The sequence below is a fragment of the Anoplophora glabripennis genome, unplaced genomic scaffold (assembly GCF_000390285.2).
Source record: "Anoplophora glabripennis isolate ALB-LARVAE unplaced genomic scaffold, Agla_2.0 scaffold70, whole genome shotgun sequence".
NCBI lineage: Eukaryota > Metazoa > Arthropoda > Insecta > Coleoptera > Cerambycidae > Anoplophora > Anoplophora glabripennis.
The window spans coordinates 982,670-1,007,937 of NW_019416247.1; the positions used below are offsets into that span (position 1 = coordinate 982,670).

General features: G+C 33.4%; 1 protein-coding gene across 1 annotated transcript in view; it reads right to left on the reverse strand.

Annotated features, from left to right (window-relative positions):
- The window catches only part of LOC108903687 (TNF receptor-associated factor 4), a 109,018-nt gene extending 85,511 nt beyond the window's left edge, over window positions 1-23,507 (reverse strand). The window contains exon 1 of the mRNA XM_018705943.2: window positions 23,269-23,507. Coding sequence (XP_018561459.1) covers window positions 23,269-23,300 — 32 coding nt within the window. The 5' untranslated portion in view covers window positions 23,301-23,507. The remainder of the gene's footprint in view (window positions 1-23,268) is intronic.
- Window positions 23,508-25,268: the final 1,761 nt, after the last annotated feature.

Here is a 25,268-nt window from a genome sequence, read left to right on the forward strand (position 1 = left end):
AAAATATAATTTTTTGTTTAATTCTAGAAAGCACTTTTTACACATGATTACAATTGTAACAATTTTTTAATCAAAAAATTTAGAACAACAGTAGTAGGTATAGTAATTTCTATTAGACATTTTTTTCCTTGTAATTAACATATTCCTCATATAATAATGTGATTATTTAATTTTCCTGCCAAGTGAAAACTTGTCACGCTGTATTACTTTTCCCTCACTAACAATACAAAATGGGATTTGTATAATACAGAAAGATGGTATCATAGTATTTAAAAAAATCTCTTTCTTTCAGCATAACCATAATACAATTTGTTTATAATAAATACTTTACAGGAGAAAATAAGAGTATGAAATAAAAAACATTTAAACTGTATAAAACTCAATCACTAGTTAATAAAAAGTAAGTCACTAGTTACTTAACATGAATCAAAGTAACTTCAATACACTAGTAATACATAATTCATACATATGTCACTGGTTCTTAGATATTTGTTAGGAAAAATAGCATGTCACTATACTACGAGTAATATAACTCGTAGGTCTTTAATGACATGTACTCTAGATTGAACTTGTCTAAACACTAACAATTCAATAGTGACTTACCAGGAACTCATACTCCATCATCGCCATCATCATCAACGATTACTTATCAAATTAATTGGCATAAGTCACTAGTGAAACATGGGATTCAGATGTTTTTAGCATATTTATGTATTTTTCTTTTTGTCCAAGGTACAAGTCATTAGTAAGTAAAAACTAAGTATTTTTAAGAGACTTTTTATTCACAAAAGTGAAATATGGTCACTACCACTGTACCACTAAGTCACTTGTGATTATTGTAATATTAGTTATTGATGATAACTGAATATTGATAATCATAAATATGACTAGTGAACTATTTTAGATTATAAGAGCTTTAAAATGTCTCTTTGTTTCATTTACTGACTATTTTTTGCTGAAAATTCGTAAGATGCTAGAGAGTGAGCGAATAATCTGTTTCAGTTTTCATTACAACTTTGATATTATTGAATTAAAAGTACAAAGAACGGGCTTGTTCTCGATATAGGTTATGTAACGATTTGAATTAATTTTTGTTTACAATTCCAAGGCATAATTGAATTTATGCAGTCGTAATGAACGGTTGAGTCACATTCTCATAATAAAAATACCAAATTGAGCAGTTGGCACGCCTGTATTCTCTAGAAACAACTTATTACTTTCATTTTCTCCTTTTGTAGCCCGCCGAGGAGCTCTAGTTTTTATGGGGCCCAAAGGCGATTGCTTATAATTTTATTTAATAAAGACGGGAGAAAGTAATCGAAAAAGTTCGCCTTGTTCGAGGTATGTATCGCATAGGTATGCAAGTTTTCTAGTCGGTGAAAAAGTTGGCATTTGGCGACCTCTGGCATTTCACTGTTATCGGTTTCTGAGATACACGTTTGTTTTGATAGTCATGAAACGCAGAGAAGAAAAAAATGCCAAAGATAATAACGTTGTAAGTTTTATCAATTATTATGTGCCAAAATTAAACATACTGCAGTAAAGTTATTCGGTTGTATTTGCATCCACTTTTAAATCATAGTTAAAAATACATATGATAAAATATTTGCATTACTAAAATCTTCAAAAAGTTACTTTGGTTCATGTTAAGTAACTAGTGACTTAGTTTTCATTAACTAGTGATCGAGTTTTATATAGTTAATGTCATACCTATGGACACTATCTCGACTATAACATTGAAGTAAGTGACAACTGACGACTACAAATCACGTGACTTATAAACCATGGCATTAGTGATTCACTTTTCCCTACTAAATTGCCAACAGCTTAAAATGATTTATGTATATCGAAAAATATTTCGCTAAAAACATATCATAACATTATATCAGCAATTTTTTGTGTACTGCGCCACTTTTAAGCTGACAAATAACTGAAAATCAAATGTATGAACTGTATATCATTACTGCTAAAGCAGTTGTGACTTAGGTTTCAGTTGTTAGCGATCGGTAAGTTTTCAACTGGTCTAGATGTCACTAAAAACTTTTATATCATTAGTAACATACAGATTTAGTTTTCTGATATGATATTATTGACTTACCAAGTCACTATAACTATAAATATTATTTGTGACATAAACTGTGGCACTAGTGATTATAAGTCACTTATTTCAGCTAGCAACTTACAATGACTTAGTATTCACGTTGACTTTGAGTAACAAGTTGTATAGTGAAGACTGAATCACTAAAAGTAACATAGTATATGGGTTATGTTCCTTTAGTGTCATTTCTTTTTAACCACTTTTGATCTGACAAATAAATGAAAACCTTAAGTCCCCAGTGACATATGAGATATATTAATAGTGTCATAATTTCTTTTGCTGGTAAATCACTAATAGCTCACTAGTGACGATTAATATTCAAAGTAATATAGTCACTAACAGTTTATGAACTTTTTATCTCTAGAGACATCACTTTTCCCACTAGCACATTCTTTACTTTCAAGAAAACTATAAATCACTAGTGACTTATAAACTGTGATCACTAGAACTTACAAAAAAATTTGTTGACTTGTATTGCAAGAGTTGTAAGGTTTTTATATATGGATTCTGGATAAATATTTACAATTTCAAAACATCATTTGGCCGACAAGTTTTCAAGTTTTATTCGCCATTTTTTTATCTAATGTTGCCACATTTAATAGTAATTAAGACCCAATTACTGAAATTGGTTCCGAAGCACGTAGTTACCACAAATTTGTTAAGTTATTAACCGCGATTTGGTCTTGGGCAATTAAGTATGTAGATTTCCTACTTCCCAAATCATTAGAGCTGATTAAATGAAATTATATTAATCTTCGGCAAAATCCCCCATTAGGCAGTTATTAGCCTGCGCAAATGGATTTAATGGTCAGTAGAGCAAGGCAGCCGTACGGATGTTTTAAGTTTCTGAACTCTGGAATTGCATTTATTTTTCATGGCGTTCAATGGGCATAAAATTATTCATGCCTCTAAGAGGCGGCGGGCACACGCAATGAACATATAAAGGCTATTATTCGAGGCTCGCCGACCACGGAAAATTGTTAAATTGGAGGAAAATTTACGGCCGCTTGGCGTGGGTGCGTTAACCTTGCGCGGCTGTTGAATTTTCATGTTGGCAGCTGCCTTGCTTGTTTTAATCATTTTATTACCTCGGTTGTACTTGACACTAGTCACTGAATTGGATAAACTTGTGTTTAATGCAGCAATAAATAATAAAGTACATACTCGAACAACTCATCCAAAAAGCTTTGGGGATATGTGCGCCATTAAAATAGAAGCGACATCACCAAAAAAAAAACATAATAAAATATTTCGACAAAAAATGTTTGTAGTTATAATATTTAAAAGCACTGGACAGTTGGACGATGGCCAATTTCCGATGCTCATGGGCATTTAGTCGACCGGGATGGTCGGATGTGTAGAAAAAGATGTTAAGCGAAATTCGAAATTTTCACCCATGTTTTGAATCGAAATTATTATGCATGTTTCGAATACAGCCGCCAAAATTGTCCACAAAACTCTAAGTCGTAACAGACGATATAAGAAAAGCCCGATGCTGGTGGTAGGGCAACCATCGACGTCGACGCCCAAAATTTCATCCCAGTTTCGATTCTTTCCGCGAAAACGCCAGAAGTTCCACGAAATTCCAGTTAGGAATCGAGACCGAGTTGTTCTACATGAATCGCCCGAATACCAAAGAGAATTCTCGAGAATTCACCATGAGCGGAATCGAACGTTGTGTCTGGTATCTTGCATTTCTATAACCAGTGCAAAAATATCTGGCCAATATGAGTACACGACTAGAATTCAAACGTATTCCTTGCGTTTCGACACCTTGAAGGTATTCTTAAAGGAAAGTAAGTTCTTCATTCTCCTTCGACAAATCTGAAAAACTAAATACGTCAGTTTTTTTCCGGGCATGTTGATCGAATTTTTACTTTAAACCATATAGTTGCATTGTGTGGTACCCTTTGTTTATGATACAGCTTTGCCAAGTTTAAAATGCAGTATCAAAAGCTATTGATGATTTGCGTAAACATGCAGCTACTACCAAATATTTACGACTTCCAAACCGGCCAAAAGAAGGAACATGTGTTTGTTTTTCTCCGCCAGAACTAGACCTGACGTTTTCAAATGTTTTTACGAGTCGGTGAACATAATTTTGAACGATTATTGTAATGTCGCGTTATAAATTTTTTGTTGAATCAAATATTAATTAACGTTTTACTGATTACATTTTATCTTTAGTAGGAGTTAATAACAATAATAAAATCAATATTTGAATTCGCTATAATAAAATAACTGATAAAACTATATGTTTATTTATCACCTCGTTAAATTCTTTTGGATTTTATGTTTAAATTTTTTATAATATGCCAAATGATTGTGTCTGCATTGGACTAGGTCAAGTATTATAGTCGACCAAATGGCGTGATATTTTTAAATAATTCTTAAGAGTTCTTTTTAATTTCATGTTTACACTGTGTTATTTGTATGGTTCATTGTACATACTGATTACCTTTTTTGATTATTGAATCACCCTATATACAGGGTGATGTTGCATGAAGTGCAGTACATACTGTAATGAGAATGGGGTAACCTAGACGAGTACAGAATGATCATTTAAAAAAGTCCTTAATATACCCTGTAAAAAATGTCACTCAAATTTAATTCAGTTTTACTCTAATATGATTTAAATTTAACTATTATTGAGTAATTTTTACTCAGACATGGTTACATTAACTAAATATTGAGTGCGAAAATAAATCATTAATTAATTAATTAATTAATTAATTAATTTATTAATTATGACGTACAATGTTGAAATTAATTCACTTCGCGGGGCCTCCTCCTGTCCTGGCTGAGACCCGCCAGATGAGACCCGCCGTTGCCGGCTAATTCCTGTTCTCCTGGCGATCACGCTTTTCTGGAGCATCTAACGGGTCCCTATGTGGTCGAGATTACAAAGCAATGGTGGTGCCAACTTCGCGGCACCATATTGAGTGAAAATGTACTCAATAATTTCACTCAATTGATTCACTCCGAAAATTTATTGCTTTCACTCACACAGATTTTTTACAGTGTCTATATATTTTTCAATTTTAACGATTTTTTTTTTATAGTTTTGGAACCGTTTATGGAAATTAATTTATTTTTGTTATACAACATATTGAAGGGACCAAGAGACTCTTGAAACCAAAATTTCCAAATTTTAGGTCTTAAAATTGGAAAAATTTATATTCCTTTGTGACCTTTCCGAAAAGTTCATACTGTATATAGGGAGTCAAAAATTTAACAAAATCCTTCTCAGATCAAAACAAAGCAATTAACCTAATATACCTCTCGTCACCAAAATATTTGCTTCAAAACCTGCCTTCAAAAAAATGTGTTGTGTTTAATTATTTTAATAATTTTTCGTTACTTTTTAAGATTGAAAACTTGGCACAGGGAAGATTTTGGAATAGCCAAACATCTTTTGTTTTTTACTATACACTATGTCCCACTTTAATCGATCACCCCGAATAACTTTGCAGGATGACCTCCAATTGAAAAACTTTCAGAACAAAAGTTGTAAGGTTACAATAATGATCTTGGTTTGACCCAGAGGTCAAACTTACAAACTTACAAAAAACTTTCAGAACAAAAGTTGTAAGGTTACGATAATGATCTTGGTTTGACCCAGAGGTCAAACTTATGGAACATTTCAAGGTCAACGTTAGAATTTCAAATGGAAACCTCATTTGTTTTATCCAGAAATGAAAAGAGCAGGAAACTTTATGTTCAGAAGTGTATACTTGATCTTAGGTCCCCTAGGGGTCCTCTGAAGGTCAAATCCTAACTTTCCGACTGAAATGTTTATATTTTATGGCAAAGGTCGATTAATTTTTGTGTCAAATTCCGTACAAACCACCGTGGTCATGATTTATGGTAATTGTGACTCTGACCTTGCGCCCTGGGGTCATTTAAGCTAGGGACCAATCTGACCCAAGGTCAAATATACATCTCTGAACGTAGAATTTCCTGCTCCTTCCATTTCTGGATAAAACAACTGGGGTTTCCATTTGAAATTCTGAAGTTGACTTCCAAATAACCCGTAAGTTTGACCTATGGGTCAAAACCAAGGTCATTATCGTACCGCCCGCTTAAAACCTTACAACTTTTGTCCTGGAAGTTTTTCAATGAAGGTCATCCTGTCGAGTTATTCGGGGTGATCGGTTTAAATGGGACACGGTGTATACTTTTTTTGGAAGAGGTTTCGGAAAAACTCAACTGCAATTATCATTTACAGATAACCGAGTGTTTGGAGGAATTCTAGTCTAATAAATCCGAGAATGAATTTCCAATTTATTTTTTTTGCTAAATTTGGAACTGAATTACTTACTTAAATATTTTTTACGATTTAGATCAACAAAAATTGAAATGGCAAGTTGTACCAGGTATGAGTGTAGAACAGCAAAGCTAATAGCGTATACTGTAAATCATCAAATCGTAAAAAATATTTAATTTAACTTGAATTTTAATAAAAAGTAAAATTTTTATTTTTATTTTTAGTTTGATGAGCACGCTTATGCATTGACGAAGGAAGTGGCAGTATCGAACATGTGATAATTAATCAGAGAATACGACGCGTCATTTCCGTCTTGACTCCAGCTGTACTCAATATGTTCGCATTTTTTTGTTAGCAAGGTCAGTGTTTATCTATTTTATTGTTTTTGCAATAAATGGTTTATTATAACACGATAGAGTTATCCTGTAGATTAGGTCACGAGTAATCAAAATGTAGCATTTGAATCTATTGAATGCATTTCCGGTTGCAAATCATGGACAACTGTGTATCCGGCTCGTGGAATCTTTGTCTATTTTACGACTGCATTTCGACCTCTTCTGACCGCCGTTAACATTTATTGCGCTTTTGTCGGTCACTCGGAGAAAAATGCATTGTAATAATGGCCTGCGATAGTTGTATTCACCGTTAAGGAATCCCATTATAGCCCTTCAAGGCCACCTGGGCTGTTTATCAGTAACTTTAGCACTGTTATTTGTCCGCGGACGCGTATCAATTGAAACTATTAATAAAAACGGCAATTATCGCCAATAATTATATAATTATCTGTGCGAACGTGGGATTTCACAATGTAATAGTTCAACTGTTTTGCAACTGCGTCACCTACGGCAGGTTTCCATTGAACATGTACGGGAGAGCGACAAGAGTTGCAGTCTTGCACAATTTTACACAAGGTCGCTGGTTGTAGTGGCCCGAGTGCCTTCTATTATTGGATCGCGACTGTTTGTTCGTTTGTCGACAGTATCCTGCTCGATTTTTACCAAGCGATATCTATGTCTATCGGACAGGTGTTACTCTGTTGCCCAAGAGACGGCTGGTACCTTTCCAGGCAGACATTACTTTAATAATTAGTAAATAGAAATGCCATTTCATAAAATATTGCTTAAGTACTTCGAATACGAGAAACGTAGTATGGTATAGTTGTTACGATGTCAATTGGAACCTGTAAATTTTAAAGCACAGGACCGTATGCACTTCTCCTGAAATTTCTTTTTATGCTTTGACCATGATGTGTCTCGTAATTTATACTCGAATAGCAATTCGGCGAGTCCGGTATTGGTAAACTAGTCCGCCTGATGTAGAATTGACAGCGGCGCGCTGGTCATCAAAGCAAACCTGTATTAGTCCACTAGGTCGTAAATAATTTTTTTGTATGGTACATGGGTTCACTTAGCTTTGCCGCTTTGCCAGTGCCGTGCAGTGCATTGCTTGGCGGGGTATTATTATTTATTAGTTGATATTATTTTTTGCTCATATCGTAACCAGTAAAAGTTATTAAAATAAATGTTATATGTAATTATCTAGTAATTATCCCCAAATAGTGGAACCGGTTTTTGTCGAAAGTATCGAAACAAACTCAGAGTTTAAAAATAAAGATTTACACGTAAAAAGTCAACGTATTATATTAAATATATTATGAATGTTTGAAAATTGAAAATAGTGAACAATGTGATAAAGAAGTTAGGAAACGGATTAACGAATTAACTAAGATATCCAAAAAAAAAAAACAAATTTATCGCGTAATTAAAGAAGGATTGATCACGGTACAAAGAGGAAACGGAAAAATATAGAATTAAAGAAAATTGACGATTTTACCAGATGTAATGCGGCGCACAATTTATAATATGTATAAAGAAAATAAAGTTCCTACTTTAAACATGATTCGAGATAAATTAAGCGATTATCCTGATTATAATTATAAGTCTTTAGATATTTTACGATATGCTTTATTACAATGCGATTTTAAATATAAAAAACTTGACAATCGTATGGTAACTTTATAGTAATATAGCTCGGAATATAGTATATCTAGACGAGACAGGGCTAAATTTTTCTGGTCGTCTATGGATTCCGTATAATTTATGAGTTAAATGTTTTTATGCGGTTCCAACTGAGATCGTAACAACTACTCGTATACCTAAAGGGTTGTCCATACAAGGTGTCCGGAAACTAAACAGGAAATAAAGAGAGCAAATTCTAGGGATGATTTCGTATGCCGAAAAATTTCCGAATAGAAGACATCTTCTTCTTCATAGCACTTTTACTGCTCTACACCAAAGATTAAGAGAAACCGGAACATTGATTCGAAAAATCTCGAAATTAGTATTAGAAGGCTGGCTGCAAAAATTCACTCAAATTCACTCTATTACTCGTAGTATGAATACGACTAAAATTTTATGAGTGAAACTATTGCAATAGAAATAAGTGAATTTTACTCAAATCCAAGTTTCTGCTAACTATCAAGTGAGTGACTTTTGACTCTATTCTGAGTGTCTAAAACCAATTAAGAGTTGACTTTTTCTCTAATATGACTAGAGCCATTCAAGAGGACCTCTTTAATCTAGAATACTCAGAAGTCTTCGATTTTGATATTAAAAATACCAAAAAGTTTATTATAAAAGAAATATAATTAAAATATCAGCTGTCACTCCCAAATGTGATTAGAATTAAAAGATCATTTTTATATCAAAAGGCTGTCCGTGTAAGAGTTAGTTAACACAGAATGTAAGTTTGATCTTTCTAGAAAAAGAGCGATTTGAACAATTAATGAAAAACAGTGTCAAAGGGGCATTTGGATAAGACGATTTATGTCAAATCGATATTAAATTATCCCTAGAATTTGATGTCTTCGTTTATCGGCTTAGTTTCCGGACACCCTGTATAAGCTGTAGGCTGTAGATATGTTATTGTTCAACCTTTACCCATACTGTTTATGAAATAAGTATTAAAAGTAATGCCTTTCCTTATGTGAGGAAAATTGCTGAAGTTTGTCTTGTATTAAAATGTGATAATTTGTTTTATTACATAACATCGGCTTCTATTATTTTTAATTTTACAAGGGATTGAAGATTTTTTTGTATAACCGTTGTTTAAAAAATTATGTAAATTCAGTGCGACATGGCTTACTAGTTTCGTACTAAGATCGCAAAAAATACAACTATTCTAGTGTTTTTAAATACAATAAAAAAAAGATCATAAAAATATTGGAAACGGTGTAGTCGGAGTTTAACTTATCAACGACCAAGCCGCCTTTACACAGAACAGTAAACGATGGAAACATTATATTGTCCGTAGCTGTACATAGTAATTGGGCTATAAAATCATAAAGATATGAATTCGTAACGGATCTCTAACACACTTAACAATGCCACGCACACATCAGCAAAAATGTTCAACATCTTCGAATATACCTTCACGTGCCTATAAGACTATTACCAGTGGCGTAACTTCAAACTAATTTCAATTCGGGACACTTGAACTATCTCCAATTAATTGACATTAACTTGTTTTTATGAAAATATCGAAAAAATCATTGCCGCAGTAATTTTGCTAGAAATAGCAGGGAGTATAATTCCAAAAAAATACGAGTTAGTTGTTTTTACATAATAGTCCAGTCACTGAAGGCGAAAATAAGGTAAAAGCTCCCAATTTTTTCGGATAGCATGAATTTTCCTGAAAATTTGCATACAATCTCATCTGACCCCCCACTTCAAAAGTTATATTGTCTAGATGTGTGCTTTTTTTCTATTTGGGAGTGAAAACTACCCTTGTACGAAAAAAATGCGAAAATCGTAGATTTACGTATTTTAAAAATTCAATTCATGTTCAAATATGTTAGATAAAGTTCCTTTGATGTTTTTTAATATAATTTATGAAATTTAATTACTTTTCAACCTTTAAAGATCCTTAAATGGCCAAAAAAATAGAAAAACATATATTTTTTTAACAGTTTAAAATATTCTTTTGGTGCATTCACAATGTATTGCATTTCTTTTGTTATTCATTAGAAAGCTTACGACTCATTACAAAGTTGCAAACCATCCCTATATAATCCATAATAAAATAAACAAAAAAATATTATTGAAAGCTTGAGATGTTTTAATGGTATGCATATGTTGAATTATAAACTTTTTATTGGTTTTCAAAGGATCTATGATAACTTTTCAGCCACCCAAAATACCCTTATGCAAGACCTACCCCTTATAAGAAACCCTACCCCTTATAGAAAAGTTTCCTAAAAATTATATGTGAGTATGATGTATATATTTTTTTAAATTTTGTTGAATTTATTCTTCATATTTTTTTTATTAAATTAATACCAAATATACATATGCATGTGAACTCGGATACGTGTGTGTATACAGGGTGTTTCTAAAATAGGGTTCCAAACTTCTACTGCGTTTATAACTCATTAATATAAGCCAAAAAGTTCCTATTAACATGTGCCCTAAAACTCACCCTTAGGAAGTTATATCTCAAACAAAACTGTTTTTTTTTTCTGTTATTGACGAAACAGTCGCAAATAAATAGAACAAAATGAATGGGTACTACATAACTTTTTACGTTAAATAACATGGGCTACTTGGTTTTTCGACATGCAAATCATATGCGTCCCATTTAGGTTGGTGAAGGGGGTTTTCGGCCCGTAATTTTTTTTATTTCAATTTTTTTACAATTTTCTCTACAGATTTATAAAATCTTAACAATTTTACGTAAAAATTTTTATCTTTGTCCAAATCGATATTTCCAACGGTTTTCGAGTAAATTGAGTTTGAAAATTTTAATCCCATTATTTTCTATTTCACATTTAGCTATTGTCTGCAGTAGTAATTAGTTCTTTAATTAGTAAGTGTAACTCTAAATTTAAATAGTCTTAGTTTATGTCCTAAATTATTTATTAAATGATCGGATCCTTCATAACTGTAATTTATTTGAAAAAAAAAAAACAGTTTTGTTTGAGCCCTTTTAAGGGCATATAACTTCCGAAGGGTGCGTTTTAGGGCACATGTTAATAGGAACTTTTTGGCTTATTTTAATGAGTTATAAACGCAGCAGAAGTTTGGAACCCTATTTTAGAAACACCCTGTATATATTATTAAAATCTTACTCAAATCAGTTCACAAGTGCTCCAAAATACACAATAAAGATGATGGTAATTTACCCGCACCGAAAATTTTATCAAAAAATTCGATTAATTTTTTTTACCATAACTTTTGTAATTTTAAAGTTATAAATTGACTCAAAAAACCATTTTGTAGGGAATTTAAAGCACTTTAAATTCTGTTTTTTTGAGCCCTTCGTTTTCTAGATTTGTAAGCTAAAAGGGCTCAGGAAAGGCAGTCTTGGTTTTGAGCCTCTAACGGTCATAACTCAGTCAAATTTTGTCCTACAAAAATTTAAGAAATAGTAAATTGTTCAGAAAGAAAAATCCTACAATTTCTTATTCAATCATTTTTTTATAACTTTGTTAGTTTTTGAAATATTTTGAAAAAAGTCGATTTTTTAAAAGATAAGATTGAAAATTTTTTTTCAAAAGTAAATGAAATATATATTTTTTTAATTTAGGCTTCTAAAATCGTTCAAATTCCCAGACTCTACTGTTAATACATAAGTAAAGTAAATTACAGAAGAAATACGATCATTTTTTTTCCGTCAAGTCATTAATTTTAATATCGATTTTTTTTCTCAAAAATCAAGACAATCATTTTATTTTGATTGTAACTTCATTAATCTTCATGCTGACGACTTTTACCACCACTCAATTTAAAGGTCTTTTCAAGAACTTTAATAAGTGTTATATAAGTTTTCCTCGAAAAACCTTTAATTTTTCCGCTACAGGACGTTGAACGTTTCGACCATAGCTATCTTCGAAATTAACTTCAACTTCTGGGAGTCATAACTCGGGTTCTATACCAACTACAAAAATTAAAAAAAGCAATCTCTTTGCTATTTAATTACCTTCATTTTCGCTTATGATAATTTTTTTGAAAAAACTTGTAGTTTTTGAGATATTCGCGAAAAATGGCTCAAAAACATGCATTTTTGGGCTAAGAACGAACATGTTTAGGCACAAATAACTCAAAAAGTATTGACTGTACAAAAAATTCTTATAGAACATTTTTTGCTTAGAATTTCTCCCTCTATCGAATCGTGAGGTTATTTTTTATAAAAAAATCCCTCCCCCCAGAAGGGATGGCATCCACCCCTAAAGTAAAAGCACACATCGGCACTATCTAACTTTTGTTTCTTAGGCTATTCCCTAACTACAGTTCAAATTTCACGTCAATCCATTCCATCCGAAAAAATTGGTAACCAGAATGCTTCAGTGACTGGACTAATAATATAGTTTGACCGAACTCATCGCCCGCGAGTGCACAAATCAAAAAGAGAGTGCACAATAGGAGCGACAGAGACGGGAGGCTTTAATACTAGGCAGGTTCGTTCAGACAGAGACTACTGCTCATCTGAAACTCACGAATAAGATGCGTTAAGTCAATCTGTACATCTATTAAAATCATTCAATTATTAGTGTGGAGTGGGAAGGATTTTCCGAGCCCCCTAGTGGCCATGGCCGTAGGCTTCCTTTCGTTGTATCCGCCACTGCAGACTATTACGCATATTGAAGCCTCTCCAATCTAAGACTACCTATTTTCTTCTCGAAACCGCCGCATTGTACGCGAACTTTTAACTAATTCCATTAAAACATATGGCCAATGACATTTACATGAATATTTCACGAACCCGGCCATTTCGCATTCATGGCGACACCACGCATTCATTCTGAAATTAATGTCTGAGGCCGTATGGCGCATACAATCCGTCGATTTTTGTCTTTCCTTTGAAAACCCCTAACGGGATAATGGACGGGCACAATTAGCTAATTACCTTAGGAAAGGTGTTTCCTACATTCTCCTATTAAATCATATCATGTATGGCTTTTATAGCCCGTTTTATTACAGCAGGGACGGTGTCCGATAGGTTTATATCTAATTTGCTTATGTTCTAAGTAACATCAAGGCACTGAAGTTTGCCGCACTTCGAACATAACGTTTTTTTTTAGCCTGTTACTGCAGAATATAAATGGTTAAAGATTACTTGTCGCTAATAAAACACGATCATCATATAACATAAAATTGTAGGATGTAACTTAGTTCAAATGCTTGGGTGGTAATTGCTAGTTAGGTTCATCAGAAATAGGTGCATTATTGTATAAAAGTTGAGTTTTCGAGATCTAGGCGAATCTTAAATAAATAATAGTATTGTGCAATAAGTGCGGTAAGTTATCTATTGCCCACGAGAGCTCAAGTGGGCAATAGACAACCGCACGAATTGCACATTTTTAGTACGAATCCAATGAAATCTTAGAGTCCAGGGGCGAAGCCCCGCTGGGGTCCACATATTTTTATTCAGTTTAAGTTGACATAAATAACTGTCATTTAAATGTCACTTTTTAAAAATATTATTTTCAATGTCACTTTTTAAAAATTCGAGTGTGTAGGTATTGAAATTTTGCGTGTTTTATTGGCAATTCACGTGCGACAAGTAAGATTACCGCACGCAAATAAATAGAGTGAGCAAACAGCTAGTTACCGACCTAAAAAACAAGCGAAAAGATAGGAATTATCCGTCATGAGTAATAAATAAAAAAATATTTTGATTAAGGAAATTCGCAATGGAAATATTTTTTCATAACCACAAATATTTGCAGAAATAATATTTTTTTTTTAAATGGATAGGTATTTATGCTAAAATTGTCCCTCATTTTTTTCCGTATTATTTGAGATACGAAAAAAGTTAAGAAGGCATATATTTTATAAAAATATAAAAATGGAATGGATAAAATAAAATGGAACAATATATAGATCTTTACATTATTGAAAAGACCTTCAAAATAGCTTTTAAAAAATATATTATATACACGGTGACGAGACATTAGACATATTTCAGAGACTACTTCGATTTTAAATTTGAAAATTTGGGCAATAGTGTTTTCGGGCAATCCCTTCTCGACTAAAATAATGGCGTCCACATAACGCTTGCAGTTATACGGGAAATTGACGTCATCTTCGTTATTTTAAATGGAACACCCTGTATATTATTGTAATTTTGGATTCTACGTCAATTTTTAGGTGAACTTCCATAAATATTGATTTCTTAAAATTTTTCGTAAAATGTGTCTACTCATTGGTGGTAAATGAGGATATCTCTCAATGAAATAAAACTTCCAGGGTCGTATTTAAAAAAATGATGGTCCTGGAGAATCGAAACGTTACATATAAAAATTGATGATGCCATTCGATAGAGGGGTTGCCATGAGAAAGTGTTATTTTTTCAATATCACCTCAAACAAGGCTGAAATAATTTCCAAAATTTCGGTTTTCTTCAAATATTTCGAAAACTAATTAATAATGTTGGTCCCCTGATTATGCAACTTTGCTCCCATTTAAACTACTTCGTATCTCTTACCGTTTCCGAAATCCCTGTAGTGAGAAGCGAATTTGTAACAGCCTGTATATAACATTTCTTTACGCAACTATTTTAACTCTTCCTAACGATCAAAATATAGCCTTATATCTCGGAAATGCTACATTCAGATGCTTGGATGGTATTGTTTAATATTCCTACAATTCTTATTGCTATACTTTTTTTCATATCTCGAACAATAACAGAGAAAAGCAAAGAGTAATGTTCGTATGACCACCTTGCATTTACCATTTTTTATGGATTTCGGGCTGCTTTTTCCAAATTTGTACTTTTCGACCAAGATTTTTCGCGGAAAAAACACAATTTTAAAAAAATGACAAATAACATAGCCACGCACAAAAAAGTTGTCTGTACTTTTCATGCGACCTACGTTATCCGTAGTATTTTGGCTCCTGATCACGAATCCGATGTCAGAATTGAGCTATCACATCACAGGAATTTCCTAACCTCAAAAAAACAGGTCAATAGCAAAAATTCACGAAAAAGTACTAGAAAAAATACAGAAAATTATTTTTTCTATATTCAAGTGTTCATTTATATGGTTAAGACCCCGCCGAACGTGAATCCGCGGTCAGAATTGGTGGTTCTCTTTCTAACCTCAAAATAACGAGTCAATTAAGGTCAGATATCATGAATTTTCAAAAAATAACAGATTCGCGCAAAATTGGATATACAGTGGTTTTCGGGGTCGCTGATCACGGATCCATGGTCAATTTTGCAAAATTCAAGATGGCGGATCCAAGATGTCCGACCAAATTTTCAAAAAATAAGAGATTCGCGCAAAATCTGGTATACGGGAGTTTTCGGGATCACTGATCACGAATCCGAGATCAGTTTATAAAATTCGTTTTTAAAAATTTAATCAATTATCTATGTACTTTATTATCTGAGATTAGGCAGAAAACCCGTGAATAGATCTTTTCAAAAAAAATAACAAGATATAGCCGAAAAAAGAAGGCTCAGGTTATAAAGTAAACAGAAATATTACAAAATGAATTTCGCAATTCTGAGTTCCTCGAATTCGTAATCAGCGACTCCGAAAACCCCCATATACCTAATTTGTTATTTTTTGAAATGTTGGACGGCCATCTTGGATCTCCCATCTTGAATTTTGCAAAATTGACCTCGGATCCATGATCAGCGACCCCGAAAATCCCCGTATTCCAAATTTGGCGCGAATCTGTTATTGTTTGAAAATTCGTGATATCTGACCATAATTGACCTGTTTTTTTTTTGAGGTTAGAAAACGAAGCATCAATTCTGACTGCGGATTCACGTTCGGCGGGGTCTTAACCTTATAAATGAACATTTGAAAATAAAAAAAAATTTTGCATTTTTCCTAGCACTTTTTCGTGACACAATCTCTCGACACAAGAAAGTTCAAACAGTAATTTAAATACACACCAAATTATTTGCAAAAATATGCTATTTGCAGGAGTAAAAGGAATTGGATTCTTTTTTCAGAATGTCTCTAAAACCTGGACATGCGTGAGTTCCGTTAACGTTACTAATTTTACCATTTTTATTACAATGTCTAAGTTGCCAGAGACATGATCACTAAAATGGATCACCAGATACCTACCTATAATAGTTCAAGAAAAGAACAAACCGATTTTACATTTGCGCTTACAAGAAAATAGTATGGACAAATGATTTAGGAAATATTCTTGCGATTTCAAAGCAATACCAACAAAAATGAATGAATGTTACATAGGAGTTTCTATATCGTAGACAATTTTTCACATAATTCTGCTTTTTTATTACATACTTCCTGGACTATTATTGTATTTGTTCAAACCATGGCAGTATCAAACAAACTTGACTGTCTAGCCTGACTTTATAAGTATGTGGAAATCCCGCTGTCCAAAAAGGCGATCTAGATGGACCACTGTATGGGACACTCATTAAAGAAGTCAATGTATCCGCATTAATCGTCGAATTTCATAGATCCCGCTGCCTACATGTTGGGGAGCATTGACAATTTCGGCAGTTTATATCAGAATCCAGCTGTGGATCATAAATTATCGCCAAAAATTCAAATTTCCGAAATGCGATCTTCCCAAATATGAGGAGATACCTCTAAGAGGAACTTCACGGTCATTACTCAGTTGTCAGTTAATAGTGCCGGATCATAAATTCGTGTATTTTATTAACATGTGTAGATGTCGAATGGTAGGTGGATATACGGTAAAAATGTGGTCTAATGCTAGGCATTTATATTAAGTGGTTAGTGTATTGAAGGATGACTTTTATAGTTTCTATAAAATGTGATGAAAAAATGAATGAACTGAATATTGTCATAAATTTATTACCCCAACAATTTGTTTTTAATGCTTGTAAATTCATGAATGCATTGATAAATTTAATCACAAACAAAATTTATTTGAAATATTTGTCCGCCAGTATTTTATTCAGTTTGGGACTGAGATCTAATATGACAGTCTTTTAAAAGGAACATACAAGGTAGCTCATCGAAAACGTACCGCAAGGCATTCATTACAGGGTAGTAATGAACTTTTCGGCATAATCCAAAAACAGGTAAAGTTTACTTCTGAGGGGGACAACTTTTGGCGCAAAAAGCATAGCAAAATCTTCAACCCCCTAAGTGGGGGTGCCATCCCCCAAATTTTTTTAAATGGGAATGGGGGTCAAGTGGGGGGTCATTAGAAAGGGCTTTTAATTCTCTATACATCGATTCTTACTTTTTGAAAATCGATCCATTATTTTAGAAAATATGCAGCTTTGAAAATACGAACAATATTTTTGACGAGAAATGCGAAAATCGATTTAATTTTACTTCAAAACTTACGGTATTAGCTTGGTAAATTCCTTCAAAAGAATTCGCTGTTTTTTTTTTTGATTTGCGAATTCTTTAGCCTGATTTTGGTGAGCAAAAAATTGTCCGCTTTTTGTTTCGTATTTAGATAGGCCACAAGAAGTTGCTAGATAACTGTCTTGTGACTTGTAGTTGAAGAGTACCAATACTGCCGAGTCTTTTAAATTGATTAATTATGGTGTACTCAATTCCAGAAAGAGTAGAAATTATTGAGCTTTTTTTCAAAAACAATGAATGCGGAAATCGGGTCGCCGAACTGTTCAACCAACGGCATCCTGAGAAACATGCGTCTGGAAAAATTGTTCGCGAATTGGTGGCCAAATTTCGCGAAACTGGCTCCGTTCATAACAAAAAGAGGCAGGTTGAAAATCCGGTACTAAATGAACCTACGGAAATAGCGGTATTGGGGCAAGTGGCAATGGATAGTACGCTGAGTACAATGCAATTGGCTACTGCGACAGGAGTGAGTCGTACAAGTGTCCAACGAATATTAAAAAAATACAAATTCCATCCTTATAAGATTCGGCTAGTGCAAGAGCTAAATGAAGACGATTTTGATCGTCGTTTGCAATTTTGCGAAATAATGACTGAACGAGCGATAAACGATAATTTCCTCTTTAATGTGTGTTTTTCGGACGAGTGTACGTTCTTCTTGAATGGTTTAGTGAATCGCCATAATTGTCGTTACTGGGCTGATACCAATCCAAGGATTTTCCATGAGACACACTCCCAACACCCCCAGAAGTTGAATGTATGGGCAGGTATTTTTGGAAATTCCATTGTAGGTCCTTTTTTCCTTCCTGGAAATTTGACAGGCGATATGTACTTGGATTTACTACAAAATGTCATCGACCCAGCTCTAACAAATATCATAGAGGACGACCCTGCTTACAATGAACACGAACTGATTTTCCAGCAAGACGGAGCTCCTCCACATTACTCGCTCAATGTGCGCAATTACCTAAATGAGACGTTTCCAGGACGCTGGATAGGACGAAGAGGTGCAATTGAGTGGCCCCCTCGGTCACCCGACTTAAATCCTTTAGATTTCTTTCTCTGGGGGCACATTAAAAGCAAAGTTTACAGCACTCCACCTGATACCTTGGAAGATCTGCGAGGACGAATCATTAATGTATGTCGCGAAGTAACACCGCAAGTGCTCCAGAATGTTCGACAACGGTTTGAAGACAACCTGTATCATTGTATGCAAGTTGGCGGACAACATTTTCAGCATTTACTTGACTAATACCGTAAGTTTTGAAGTAAAATTAAATCGATTTTCGCATTTCTCGTCAAAAATATTGTTCGTATTTTCAAAGCTGCATATTTTCTAAAATAATGAATCGATTTTCAAAAAGTAAGAATCGATATATAGAGAATTAAAAGCCCTTTCTAATGACCTCCCACTTGACCACCATTCCCATTTGAAAAAATTTAGGGGATAGCACCACCACTTAGGGGGTTGAAGATTTTGGTATGCTTTTTGAGCCAAAAGTTGTCCCCCTCAGAAACAAATTTGACCTGTCTTTGGATTTTGCCGAAAAGTTCTTTACTACCCTGTAATGCCTTAAGGTACGTTTTCGATGGGCTACCCTGTATAAGTGCTTTAGGTTAGAAGCTTTTTATTGTCAATATCTGTGCGGTAAGTAGTTAACAAAAGCTTGTAAAAAGTTTTACCTTGAGACCAAATAAATTTGGTGCTACTGAACAAACACCTTCCTACAAAAAGTTTATGTTTTTGTCAAAACCTGACAAGTAGCCAACTGAAGCTAAAAGTATTGTAGCCCTATCTATACAATTAATTATGAATATGTGTATCTCACTTTTGTTCTGTTAATTACTACGCACAATTAAGAAAAAATTATCAATAATGTTTCAAAATCTCTCACCTCATTTGGTAACCACCAGAACAGCAATTAAGTGAAAACAATCTTCTTACAAAACCTCTCACTGATCTACGGCCAAACATATTTCAATCACAAGATACGCGAGTTAAATATAAACTTTTGTTCTCTCATTTTGACGCAATAAGTTGTAGCAGGGAATCGTTCAATATTTAACCGTCAAAACGTCAACAAACTATACTGACATAAAGACGCCTTGGTTGTTTATTTACCTCACAATTAGAACAATCAATATTCGGATTATTGAGCATAAGGCATGTGCTTTGTAAAGGAAAGCTATATTTTCTTTGTTATTGTTATTATATTGTCCTATTAAATTATAATAGGTAAATAACCTTATATGCATATGAAAAGTACCTATGGTAATGGTACGGCATAAAAGATGACTTAAAATTAAGGAAGTGCATACCATTATCTCGAGGTTAATAGACTATATGTGGGTATGAATTCGATAAAACATGAGATATTTCATTCTTCTAACTTTTATGTGGTATAGGATTATTGTATCACTTATCAAATAAATAATAGTCAATGAGGTCAAGATCTTAGCTGATATATCGGAGATAGTGACAGTTTTTCCGCTTAAATTTATTCTTGAAGCAAATAATTATTGTAGTAATTTAATTTCTTAAACACTTGCGAAAAATTAGTTTCGAAAATAAGGCGATAGTTTTTAAGATGTTGGGGAAATATCATATTGAAATGTTGTGTTTTCAAAGCTTGTCTTGATGGTAATATATTGTGTAGTTTACCAATTGATTCGTCTATAACGTATGTTCTCGTTAACTTTTACGTTTAATTTTTGAAATCTTGTACATCTATAGGATGTCTTGCGGTTTTAGATTGTTATGATTCAAAATAGAAATTTGAGCATTGGACAAGATAGTGAAGATTAAATTACATTTAAAAAAGTGTGAAAATAATAAAAAGGCAATTACAATTCCTTTATTTTGTGATTTTAAAATTTTGTCAAGGACCTTAAGTAATTGTTTTATTCAACGAGTTCATGCAATAACTTAATTTTTTACGTTTATTATACCTATTTGTTGTTTTCTGGTAAATAACTTGTTATATTATACGTATATTTTATGCACTAGCTGTGTATGAAAAAGCCTTAGAGCCGGTTTTTCCAACTAATAAATTCATTTGCCAATTAAATCTATATCTGTTTCATAAAATATATGTATTTGCAAGAAAGTGACAGAAAAAAACGGTCTTTAGTTGATGAAACATTAAATAATTCAAGAGTTAAGTAGGCTGTGGATTAAATCCTTATTAGTACTGGGCCTTAGGCATAAAAGTTACAGTACAAACTCCTGTTCAAATATATTAATGTCATCTTTAAAAAAAAACTTCTCTAAATTGCAGTGTATTAAATAATAAAATATTAAAACTTTAAAAATTTCCAAATTTGGGCATCGTTGGATATTGAGGTGGATAATTTATATACCTATACAGGCTGTCCCAGAACTTAAAGTAAAAAAAACGGAAATAACCAGGTACCTAAGTTTATAACAATGTCATTAATTCATGTAAATTTTGTCATATCAGTCTTGATCACTAGATGATGGACTTTTAAAATTAGTTTTTTATTATTGTTTTACTACCTATATAACAATTTTTCGTACGTATGGTATATTGTTAAATATTATTAGTAAGAAACTACATTTACGAAATAATATAAAAATTTTAAATGGACCTCATTGAGGGCAAAATTAATAATAACGCAGGCCCACAAAATACCAAACCAGACCAATATGTTTTTTGGGTCGCTGAAACCGAATCCAAAATCTGTTTGGCCCCATCACGTCAGCGTTTTTTTCTAACCTCAAAAAACTGCTTGTAACTATAAAACCCAACAATATCAACCATTAAAGCATATAACTCTATACTTTCATAACTCAATAACCTTGAGATCGATAACCTATAACTCTAAAACCCATAACCTGAAAATTTATAACCTCAAAGCTCATCAATCTCAAATCCCAGTAAACTGCAAACACAAAATGAAGTGATGGAGGTGTAGAATTATGAAGTTAAAACTATCCAAAATTGAGGTTTGAGTTTAGCTTGTAGTTTTAGTCATTTTGTGTTTGCAGTTTATTGGGATTTTAGATTTATGAGTTTTGAGGTTATAGATTTTCAGGTTATGGGTTTTTCTATTGATCTTTGTCAAGAAAATCTGATTATATACAAGTTTTGATGTCATTGATAAATTTTCTCCTCAGTCATTTAAGCTTTTCAGAGATTCAGAATGCTGATGATTTTCTTTTCATAAATGCAGTTTGTTACCTATAACAGTTGTATCAATTTAAAAAAAAATACTCTATTACATACTTCATACGATAAAGCTTTAAAGTGACATGCTTGTTTTGATATCACTTGCTCTCTCTTGAGTTATCCTCAAATCTTAAGAACACCATATTTGAATACAGTGTTTTTTAAAAATGTATTCAATTTTTCCTTCACTCTTTAAAAAATTCACATATGTTACTATTTTTTTTACCTTTCTGTCTAAGAAAAAATGGTATAGATAAAGGTTTTAGAGAATTATCTTGCTATTTTAAAGCAAAACAAAAAGAATTTCGACGATAGTCAATTTTTGTTTATTTAAATGGACCACACTGTATGTTTGTTATTTTTTGGATCCCTCTTTTTTCTGATTACAACCATATATTATGCTAGTATATATGTATTTGCTTTGATAGTTTGCTCAATATTTTAATTTATTTACTGATCCTGCATATACTTAGTCAAGATTGCCATGAAACCACTGCGTGGGTGTGTTTTCCGTTGTTTTTACTAAACAAATCTTTAAATTATCTATTAAAATGATATATCTTATTATAGAAGTTGTTTTATGATATCTTCATTATTTTTCTAGACAAAGGACACAATATATAAACGTATTTTATGAAATTTTTTTAACGCCTCTTACCAACCTTGTTGCATTAACTTTCTTCAATATTTTCTCCCTTAGATCGTACAAATTATTAGATCTCTCTTTATTTCACATAATCGCCCACAGAAAGAACTTGATATCCCCCATATGAAAAATTTATTTAAAAAATGCCCTTTGCTTAGAACATGATGAGGTTATTATAATACACTGCTTATGGAATAGTATTTTTTCATAATAAAACATTTAAAGATCTGATTAGTAAATTTAATAGCGGAAAGCGTAATATGTACACACTGGTTCCATAGCAATCTTGATTTCATTAATTCTAGAAGGTCAGTAATTAAACAAAAATATTGTACAAACTGTCGAAGCAAATATATGACATGTATACATCACTGGAATCAGAAAAAGGAGAGGATTCTAATAAGCGACAAATATACAAATATACATGTAGAAAAATAAAAGTTCGTTTTATGTCTTCGAAACGCAAGTCATTTGTTTGTTCTTTCGTATATTCTGTAATGTTGCAACAAAATTTCCTGTAACTTTACCATTTTTTTTTCTAAAAGTAAAATCGAAAGATCGAAAATCGAAAAAAATCGAAAAAATCGAAAGAAAAGTAAAATCGATAATTAGGGTAAAATGTTATATGAATGTGTATAAAAATATGAACAAAAAAAATGTGTCTCGAATAAATCGGTGAATTAAAACTAAACCATGTATCTTCTAAAACTACGGTGTCATTTGAAAACCATTTACCTAGCTAAGTTGAAGACGATTCCCACTGGCATGGTACAGATCTCTCCGGCCACCGAAACGGCCAACTGGATCGGCCAAAAAAAGAATCCGGAAACCACCAAAACAGACAGATGAAGCGACACAACGTGATCACCGACAGACGGACGAACAAATTCGAATCGAGTTTACCGCCAAAGCCCGCTGCGATCCTCTGTGCGGCTTTTGACAGGTACCCAGCGCCAACCGCGACCGTATCAGCTAAACGGCGAACAGGTGAATAGTCAGTCAGGTGGAGTGAAAACTCCTATTCGCAGCGCCGGATGTGCTTAGATGGCGGGGAACGAGGTGTTTGGTACACGGTCGTTGGGAAAAATGTGCGCCGGCCTATTCTCATGAATATACAGCACGCAACTTAGATGCAAAAGTCTGGTTGGTCTTTAGTATGTGCGAGACGTCACCCCCGCATACTGGAAATGATTTGTGGAATAATGTCTTTGGGAAGATTATCATGTATTTATATACAGGGCGGTCCTTTTATATAGAACTATATTAGAGTAAAACTCATTTTCCTCACGGTTCTAAGAGTTTCAGTTTAGATCAACCAAACTTTAACCACAGGCAATACCAAAAAAAATATTCAATTTTTCTTCATAATCCATAGTTCTCTCAGCTCCTATTTCGTAATCTTGTAACCTGGGGGTTATTTCTTCATTTATCTATGTACCGTTATGACCAGTATCATAACGATATTAGCTTGTAAAAGAGTCTACTATTTAATTCTTGAAAGGCAGTTTATAATTATCATTACACTTTAGTTAATACGTGGGAACTTAGAAATGTTGTATACCAGACACTTACCGTATGTCGCTCATGTACAAGGTAATCCAGTGGTTGGTTGTATAGGGTGACACTTAAGTTGGAATAACAAGAAAGAAACACCAAAACTTCCAGGAAAGGTTTTAATAACAATAAAAACAAAACAAACAAACAAACAAAATAACGACACAATGGGCTCGAACAACATTATTAATTAATTTATTGACACGCGACAGTGTACCGAGATTCAGGTAATGCGCGATCCATAACAAAATTTGGAATGACTTTATCCATTATTAAATTAACCCGAGACTCTAAAACTAAGTAGACTGCTCAATCCCGAACCCAAGGAAAAACTGCCTGTTTTTTCGGAGATCTCTCCTGAATTCGACACCTCGCTTCGACACGCCCATTTCTTGGGTCCAGACGTTTATGTTCTTATCTTACTAGCGGGAACCCTGAATATCGGGACACTTTGGCATAACTATGCCATGTTAATAGTTATCTAATGGACTGAATTCACATTTATATAAATAATTCTGTGACTAACTGGACTTACGAGTAACTCTAGCCTGGTCTGTAACCGGTCTGTGCCTGGTAGGTTAAACTGACAAACGATCCTAGCTGTTGCACTAGGTGTTGCGAGTATAATTCAATGCCGGTAGGGGCATATAGCTCTCGGAGTAGTTGTTTCTCGCAACACTGACAATTCAAACATCGTGTTACGCCCTCTATGGGTGGCAGTCGTGCAACAAAGTACCTGCAGTTAGCAGGTCACTTCTTACTGTAGCCATTTGAATGGCACAGTTGGGAGTCCGCACGACAGATGGAGCCATTTGCGCTCCCGCGTACAACCCTAGCCTTCCTCTAGTGACTCCGTGTAGCAATACGGGACGGATTAGTCAATCTCATTTAATCTATTCTTATAGCTTGGAAAATCCGCCTAAAAACAGCTATTTGAGCTATTATTATTTTTCTAACAACTTCTAATAACTTATTCTTGGAATTTCTACGTTCTTTGGAATGCATTTCGCATTTCGAGTTATTTGAAATATTGATTTTTTTTCTTTATACCAGATGCTCAACTCATGGCCCCGACAGTCTAATGAACTTGTTAAAAAATATTGCTAAATTTCTCCGAAGGACGACGCTAAACCTACTTGAGAGCCCTTAACTTTCGATAATTAGTGTTGACTGAAATATTT